Here is a 9,334-nt window from a genome sequence, read left to right on the forward strand (position 1 = left end):
AGATATAATGAACAGTGGACATGGACATGGCATGATCATGCCCCCGAAATGGGTTTTGGCTGCGGCCAGAAACTGCTGCAACCTTATTGTTTGATCTGGCAAGGATATTAAGCAAGTTTTGGGGTAGCATTACACCAAAATCCTCGTATCCTTGTCAGGCCCGATGGAATGCTACTTTCCTTTCTGGTGCTTAGGCAACTCATCCTTGGCTTAATTATATACTATAAAATTTGAAAATATTTGTTACTTTAAAAATTTTGCATATTAATAATTCAATATATCTGAGTACAATTTGTATCAAGATACAATGAGTTATTAATATATCAAACTTCTAAAGTGACAGATTTTTTGAAGGAGATGGAGTATATAACTATAATATTAAAATATAAATAGTAATGTAATTAACTAATTATCTTTCTGCAGAGGCTTGATATTTTGAAATAGAAAGACTAATGAACTATGTTGTGTGAGTATTGAGTTAAAATAACAGCAGCAATTTATAGCTCTTTTATATGTGTGGCTTTTACTATCATCTCTAGGTTTGGTGTTTTATCTATGGAACTTTGACTTTGTCAAGTAATGTATGATGCCATATTTATTAAAAATAAAAATAAGACATTTGACAAATGAATATTATAACTGGTTTCTTTTTAGTTGCTACTTTAGTTATACCTTCTGCATAATTAACATTTGACAGAAACACTTTGAAACAGATGAAATATTTGTCATAAAAATCTTATCTTTCTACATAAGAAGCTAAGTTAATGTTTTTAGTTTTTTATACTGATATGTTTATAATAAGTTGTTAATTGTTGATTGTTCCTTAGTTAAAGTAACATCATTTGATAAGTTTAAATTGACATTGTCAAGCAAAGACTTTTAGTTTCATGAAATACTAAGAATATAAGAAAAGTAATGTTCTTAAATAGAGGCAATTCTTTGTCCACAATACACAAAAAACAGAAAAAGAAAATCTTAAATCACAAAGGCTTAATGGTGCAAAACAATTAATCACAGTGCTCCAATATATAAACGCCAAAGTAATTCACCAATATAGTAGCATGACACATTCAAATCAAATACAAAATTCCCAAAAAATACAACTACATGTCTGCAAAAGAATGTACCAACATGAATCTTCCAAAGAGAACCATGACCATGAAATTTCTAGAAAGTAAAAACCAAAACCAAAAGTCTCAATCTTCAGAAGAGTAGGTTCCAAAAGAAAATAAAGAAGCTAATGTATTAAATTTTCCAATGCAATGAACACTTGCTCAATTGTGTCCATGATTGTGGCTCTCTCTTGTTTCTCATTTGCTTTCTGCATGGAAGTTTCACTCTCACCTGTTTCCAACACATATAAGTTATCATATTTTTCGAGTAATCAATGTTACTCAAACATTATAAAGTACATATTTATTCCTTGTCTGTGAAGATATAAATTTTCATGAAATGATATTTTGTCCAAAAAAAATCGTTAGTTCAGCTATCCATACCAATTATGACATGAGGTTTCATAAGCACTTAAATGAAAGCAGTGATAGTGAGAATTCCTCAGCATTCACCTGTGTGTATTGCAATGACTCAATATTATTCATGCAGTAAAAGCAAAAGCATAGCTGGAGAAGTTGTGTTGTCGGGTCCATGGATATTCTGTATGAGAAGATGTAAGTGTTACTGTTAAGTAAGGAAAGGTATAACACATGAACAACTAAGAACGATGAAAAATAGTGACTGAATTTATATGCAGAGTATAAACAAATACCTGTTGAAGTTGTTAGATTACTAAATCCATCTCCAATCAACTTGAATGTGGGGGATGTGGGAAATTTTGGGCCAAAGCTGTGGGTCCTTCAGCTCACACCGTTTACCCAGCAAAGGAGTTCCACAGATGATGAGTTGTGTTAGAGAGGCAGGCAGCTTTTCTCCCTCCATATTCTCCAACTTAAGACAACTCTCAATACTTAGTTTCTGGAGGGAGGTGAGGTGGGCAAGTCCCTTGCATTCCAACGTCTCCACACTTTTAATGTCATACAATGTGAGCGACTCAAGCGAGGCAGGCAACCAACCTTCCTTTGGGAAACACTTCACACACACACTCTTGTCGTTTCCACCTACAATGCTAAGTTGAGTAAGCCCATGAAACTGCGAATTCATGAATGCTGCAGAGCTCACCAGTTTCTTGCTGTAGTCGATGGCAAGATTTCTCAGGCTATGGTGTGGATCCCCATCCCCTGTAGCAGACAAATCCATCTCTGGGCAACCCACTAATGCCAGTAATTCTAGCTGAGGTGCTGCCATCCATAGCCTCGACACGGATTTCAAACTCCCACAATTCTCGATACCTAAAGAACGGAGACATGAAAGAGACCCTGACACCACAATAGACTCCATCTTTTCACACTTTATGATTCCAACATCCTTGAGATTTGGAAAGGCATCCAACAACGAGAAGGATGTAACCGAATCACAGCTGTTCTGTATTGATAGTTTTTGCAGCGAGTGATGTTGCCCATCCATTTGGAATTCTAATTTTCCGCAATCCCGAATCGTCAACTCTTGTAGTGATGCGGGAATACCACTCACTGGAAACCATATTTGGGTGGAACAACCTGCGATGGATAATGACGTCAGGCAACTCAGTTGCTTGTGCATAATGGCCTCCACAACCCACTCCACTTGATGATGGCTTCCTTCAATTGATATTTGACGTAGTAAAGGAGGTAACTCCCCAATTCTCACTTCACTCCCGCCTTTTATGATTAAAGAGGTCATTGCAGGAGCTCTTGGAACACAAAAACTCAGCTGCTCGCAATTCTCAATCTCAAGTGATTGCAAAGATGGTAGATGATTCGGCAAATCTCCACTCAACATCGGACACGAACTTATTTTAAGCTCCGTAAGTCGAGGGAATGCATTGAACTCCAATGAACGCCACTCCTTCCAGCAATCCATTGACGAAAACGAAAGAGTTTCGAGCTTTGGAAACGGTGGTGTCTCCAAACAACATTCATCTTTCAGGGAAAAGTAAAACTCAGCACCCACAATCCCCAGACTTTCAAAAAATCCAATTTCAAGGTGCTTCAAAGAGGGCAACTGTCCAAGTGAAGGAAGCATACAACAATTCCTGCAAAGATACAGAACTACCCTAGTGATGTTGTGGTAAGAAGAATGTCCTAACCAATCTGAAAATGTTGTACCCCTGTAATTCCAGATTTTTAGTCCTTTCAAATTTCTGTGAGGTTGCAACTTGTCCAGTATCTCTCTTACAATTTGGGAATCAACTATATTTTCATCTTCATCTAGCCGCCAACCCAACGTCAAAGACTCAATTCCATCTTTATCAAACATTCTTGCCTCCAAAGCTTCACTGCTGCTCACCACATTCTCCAATTTGCCAATGCAAATAGATTCCTGTAGATCTGCAAGTGCTCCCAATTCTTTAATCTTGTTTTCTTCATGTTTCCCGACAACATAGTCACTTAAGAACTGCAAATTTTTCAAATTACTTAAGCCTTTTGGCATATCATACAAATGAGTCCCTCTAGTATCAAGATGACGCAAATTCATAAGATCTTTCATGCCAACAGGAAGAATATGTAGTTCCCGACATTCAACCAGCTTCAAAGTCTGCAAATTGTACAGGTTACACAATGACTCTGGCAATGTCACGATGCAGGTATGAGACAGATCCAAGTAACGTAGATGAATCAATCCACCTATTGAATCCGGCAGTGACTCAACAGGAAAGCATTTGAACGACAATGCTCTCAGGTACTGCAACTTTGACAACAAGATACAAGGTGCATTTTCCATATTGAATGGAATCCACGCGTTCAAATTGATTTCAAGAAATGTCCTTGTATGATTCACTCTATCACAAACTCCCAAAAGTTTTGACATTGGATAATTGCCTTTGGCAATATGTGACAAACGACGAGTTTTAATATCAACCTCACTTGCATTCTGAAACTCTTCAGCTCTGAAATAGAATTCTCCAGCAAAGATCATTGCTAAATCATGCACGAGATCATGCATCACAAACGTCTTTTGGGGAGGTATGAAAATCGTCTTTTGGCGAGTATGATGTGGTTGGAAAAATGATCTCGCAAATAATTCATCAAAATATTCACCACCAACTTCTTCCATAGTCTTTTTACCTACTGGTTGCAAAAAATTCTCAGCCATCCATAACAATATCAATTCATCTTTGCTAAATTCGTAGTCCTTGGGATACAAGGAACAATAAACAAAGCATTCCTTCAAATATGAAGGAAGAAAGTAATAACATTTTTAATGCTGGAACAACATTTATTTTGCCATCGGAGTGTTCCCAGATCTCACTCTTCAGTATATGATTCCAATACTTGATATCAGAATTTCCACGCAATAAACCTCCAAGAGCTTGAGCTGCCAAGGGCAATCCACCACACTTCTTTACGATCTCTTTGCCGACATTTTCCAGGGTTGGATTCTCCATAGAAATAGTTGAAAGACATGCATGCTTTGAAAACACCAACCAACTATCTTCATCAGACAATGAACTTAGTTCAAGAGGTGAAACGGTTTGCACTAGAGAAGCCACCTTTTTACTTCTAGTAGTTATGAGAATTTTACTTCCCTTAACCCCTTTCTGGAAAGGTTTTAGAAGCCTATTCCAATCATCATAATTTTCATTCCAGACATCGTCGAAGACAACAAAGAACTTTTGCCTAGACAACTTTTCCTTTAAATCATGCTGAAGTAAATTCAAATCTGTCAAGTTACAAGAACTCGAAGTTATTGCCTCGATTATAGTCCTGGTGACCTTGACAATATCAAACTCTTCTGACACACATACCCAAGCTTGAAATTTGAAATTCTTCTCCACTTTGTCATCATGGTAAACCAATTGGGCCAAAGTGGTCTTTCCTATTCCGCCCATGCCCACAATGGGAATGACAGATAAATCACCATCAGTAGCATCATCATCATCCAACAACAGTTTCAGTATGGCCTCCTTGTCTTCTTTCCGGCCACATATCTCCGATGGTTCAAGGAGAGATGTGGATGGAATTCTCCATGACATGTCCACCTTGGCACTCTTCTCCAGACTAAGATAATGTTTGCGTCTTACAATGGACTCTAGTTTGCCAACCACTTTTTCCATGTCTCCATTATCTTCAATATACGAATCAACAAGACAAGACCAGGAAGAAGAGTTACCTGGATCCTTTTGAGTGGCAGCAATAACGGCTTTAGTCGAGAGTTCGTCGAGCAAGTCATCAGCGAAATAGAGAGCATCTTGGAGATCAACAAGCCACTTCTTGACTTTCTTGTCAGTGAACTGCTTCAGCTCAGCATCATCAAGAACAGGTGCAACATCATACAGACAATTCTGCAACCTAACAAGCAAGTTGTTCCTTTCGAGGAAAGAGTCGTCTTCTTCAAGTATTGAAGTCGTGTTGTCCAAAACAGCATCAACAAGGGGAGAGAGGTATGCTCCACCGTAGAGTTTTTCAGCCATGATTGGTGGATCTCAAGTGAAGCAGATCAGAATTCAGAACGAAGAAAGAAAGGCGATGGAAGAGGGAAGGGTTAGCAGTTTGCAAAGTACTCTCTGGGTTTCTGTAGCAGAAGCTAAGGCAAGTCCTTGGATCGTGTGGTGGTGGTGATGAGTGAAGTTGACTTGATGAACTTTATGGTCGTCTTTCACCCATTGCTGTAAATTTTTTTTTTGGACAGCAAATATTGAGGAATCTCGAATTTAAGAATAAAAAAATTTGGTTCCAATACATCATGCATAGTGGATATTGCAGCAACCACATCAATTTGTTCAAGAAATTAGTAATTTCTGGCCATTTCAGAGATTATCATTTTATCATATGTGTGTAATTGAATCGGGTTATGCTAAGTGTATACCAAAATCAGCCACTAAAATTAGCAATTAATATAAATACACATTGAAAATAAATTAAACCACACATGTATTTATATATAAATACATTAATAGCTGATTTTGGTATTTAAATAGCGTTTTTCTTTTAAAAAATAATAACAACAACAACAACTAGGGCTGGCAATTTATACCTTATTCAGATATACTCGTTCAAATAGGATTATTTACCTGATCTGTTGCGAATAAAATAGGGTGTTGTATGAATTTGTCTGCAGATAAGATAGAGTACGAGTTCAAGATATACCCTACTCTATCCTACTCTATCCATTACCAGCCTAACAAAAATCGCAACTATTTTATTCTCTCTCGGTCTCTCTCATATATTGGTCTAATTTCATCTCTCTCACAATTTTATAAAAATATTTTAAAATAGTTATTAACCAAACCTGATTTCCTTAAATTTTTTATAAATTTTTTTAATCAATTAATCTATTTAATTATTTATCTATCTATCTATTTTTATTATATAAAAATTAATACAAATCTATTATAGAATAAACTTATGCTATATTGATTTTTATAATTATGCTTCATCGTGTAATTTTACAATTTTACAATTTTACAACCTAAAAGATAATAAATCTTTACATAGTAATGATTCAAAACTTTAATCCTCTTAATAATCAATCAAATTTAATATGTATTATTACTCAATTGAATTAAAAAATAGCGATTAAATATAATTAATATTTATTCAGAATTATTACATATTCAAGTAATTTTTTATCCAAATTTATTTGAATAGGCCCTACATCAACAAAAACTACAAACATTAAAAGAGTGTGATTACCGATGACACGCGATGGTGCTTCTTTTTCTTTTTCTTTTCTCATGCCCATTTTTTTTCTTTTTCCCACCTTGGATGCGGAGAATAATTCATATTTATATTAAAACTATAATAATAACAAATTTAAGTTACAAATATTTAAAGTGTATATTATTATCCTATTTTTTAATCTCTCAAATGAAATGTCTAAATATTTTTAAACACATTTAACATTGACAAACAACATCTCCTTACTAAATATACATTTCAATATATCATGATTAATAAAATTTATTTATAATTTTACACTATATTTTTTGTATTTTTATTTTTAATTATTTTTTTATTATATAAAAATACTAGAAAGCACATTTCAATATTTATGGAAGAGACTAATTATTGTTATACATTTTTCTTTACTTTTTTTGAATAAGTATATTAAATTATATACAAATTATAAATATGTCACGACCTAAAATGAGACATGACGGCCGCTCAGGAAAATAATTCTATAGCAAGCCTAACATACTCAAATATAAGTTAAATAAAAAAGTTACAAATATTTTACAAGTTCTAAAATAAATAGTTATACATGTTTAACAAAAAAATAAAATAATTACGAATGATTGGATCCTGCTTGTGACATATAGAGTATATACATCTAAAAACTTGACAAAGAATATGTACTCATTGCAGATCGTTACTCTTGAATAAAAAATCTCATATAGTCAAGTACATGTTCCTGAAAATTATTTTTAGAAAAATGGGGTGAGTTTGAAAACTCAGTGACTAAACAATACACCTATAATCAACGTGAGACTGTATAAACACTATTATCAAAATAATTTTAATTAAAAATTAATAGTTGATAATAATAAGTACACCAATAAGGAAGTTCATTAAAAAATCAAATCAAAAGTCCACACATGGGCGATTCCACCTCTATGTGTAGCCATTTCCTCTTGTGTGTCCTAATAGAATAATAGATCTAACGCGTGGCTTTTACATTAAGCTAGCAACATCCCTGCTAGATTGAGTCTGAGTCAGATGCATATAAGTTAATGTCATAACCGCCGTTAACTACGATTTTCTAATACGAGCCTCCCAAACCACTTCAAAACATATAGTTTTAAATACAATAAATCTTTAATCTTTCAAATATATAAATTATCAAATCAAATCCAATCAGATAATACTTTCTCATCATAAATCTTTTCCAATCATACTTTTTTAATTATAAGAACATATTCCACAATTTTAAAGTGAGTGCCAACAAATACTTCAATGTTTCAAAAAGTATATATTCTTGTAAAATCAAATATTCTAAAATAAGATAAAATTTTATCAAACATATATATACTCTCATATAAAATTTCTAAGGTATAAACTTCATAAAAATAATTATTCAACTATAATAAATCAATTATTTTAATTAAATCAAAGCTCTTCAACTATAGTTTTATAAAAATAATCGAAACTTCATAATAGCATAAACCAAAGATTAACTTATATAAATGTAAAACCTACTCACAACGTGGTCTTAAGAGATCGAAGATACCAAACTCAGAGTGTCAAATTCAAGGTGAAGAGGATTGAAGCAGAATAGAATGAACGAGCATAGAATTTGGACCGGAGTAGCGACAAGATGGAGCTGGTGATAGTTTCGAGAATCTAGAGCAGAGAAGAACTAAAATCGAATTAAAACAAGGACAAGACATATTAAATGGTAGCATAATAGGATATGAAAGTTAGAGCAGAATCAGAGAAAAAGACTGGACCGGAATAATGACAGAAACGGTTCAGCTCCAGCAGCACTAACAACTCCGGCGGCAAAAACCATGGCTTGGCAGGTACATCCGAACGGCGACAGGAACAGCGGGGGTATGGACAGTCCCTCCTCCTTGGTCTTTCTCTCTTGCCTCGAACTCCTTCTCTCTTCAAAGCTCCAAATCTGCAACCGCGATGATAACGGCGAGACTAGCTTCTACGGCATGGCTAGGGCTCCGACAGTGACGGCGACGGAACCTCCCTCCCCTGTTCATCGCGCCTCTCTCTTCCGTGCATTCTTTTCTCTCTACTCGGGCTTCTCTCAGCGACGGCGACAGTCCTTCACAGCTACGACGACGACAGCAACGACGGCGTGGCTCTCACTAGTGTCATTCTCCTTCTCCACTTCTTCTTTCCTTTTTCTTCTTCTCTCTTTTTCTTTCTTTCTTGAGAAAAGAAGAATAAGAATATTGTAAAAATTTTACAAAATATTTTTTACAAACGAGCATTTAAATTTAATATTAATTTATATATTATTTAATTAATTTTTAAATTTGTACTATATAATATAATTTGTATAATTAATTTAGCTTTCTATGCAATGTGGAAGTCTTAATCTAGTTATGGTAATTTTTATTGTATTTATTGTATTATATAAACACTAATCAACGAAAATGTGACGGGCAAAGATTGTTAAGGAAAATGATAATAATAATAATAATATTTTAAAACTTATCAATGCTAGTCCAAATTTAATTTAATTTATACCTATTAAAAAATTAATATTAATATTAAAAATATGAAATAATTGATTTTTTTATGACATAATAAATATAATAATAGTAACAGATCTTTTTATTTTG

At 34.2% G+C, this 9,334-nt stretch overlaps 2 protein-coding genes across 2 annotated transcripts; both read right to left on the reverse strand.

Annotated features, from left to right (window-relative positions):
* Positions 1 to 1,002: 1,002 nt before the first annotated feature.
* LOC130962005 (putative disease resistance protein RGA3) lies at positions 1,003 to 4,205 on the reverse strand. The gene is made up of 2 exons (XM_057888080.1): positions 1,766 to 4,205; positions 1,003 to 1,653 (listed from the first exon to the last, which is right to left on the reverse strand). Exon 1 carries the CDS (start codon positions 4,186 to 4,188, stop codon positions 1,786 to 1,788), a length of 2,403 nt encoding a protein of 800 aa, XP_057744063.1. The 5' UTR covers positions 4,189 to 4,205; the 3' UTR covers positions 1,003 to 1,653; positions 1,766 to 1,785.
* On the reverse strand, positions 4,205 to 5,691 carry LOC130962006 (putative disease resistance RPP13-like protein 1). Its single transcript, XM_057888081.1, has one exon. It carries the CDS (start codon positions 5,504 to 5,506, stop codon positions 4,214 to 4,216), a length of 1,293 nt encoding a protein of 430 aa, XP_057744064.1. The 5' UTR covers positions 5,507 to 5,691; the 3' UTR covers positions 4,205 to 4,213.
* Positions 5,692 to 9,334: the final 3,643 nt, after the last annotated feature.

This window comes from Arachis stenosperma, chromosome 2 (assembly GCF_014773155.1).
Source record: "Arachis stenosperma cultivar V10309 chromosome 2, arast.V10309.gnm1.PFL2, whole genome shotgun sequence".
In the NCBI taxonomy this organism is placed as follows: Eukaryota; Viridiplantae; Streptophyta; class Magnoliopsida; order Fabales; family Fabaceae; genus Arachis; species Arachis stenosperma.

What these genes read in the sequence shown, in the direction of transcription:
- LOC130962005 (XM_057888080.1), bottom strand. Translation starts at nt 4,188, where the DNA reads ATGGCTGAGAATTTTTTGCAACCAGTAGGTAAAAAGACTATGGAAGAA.
- LOC130962006 (XM_057888081.1), bottom strand. Translation starts at nt 5,506, where the DNA reads ATGGCTGAAAAACTCTACGGTGGAGCATACCTCTCTCCCCTTGTTGAT.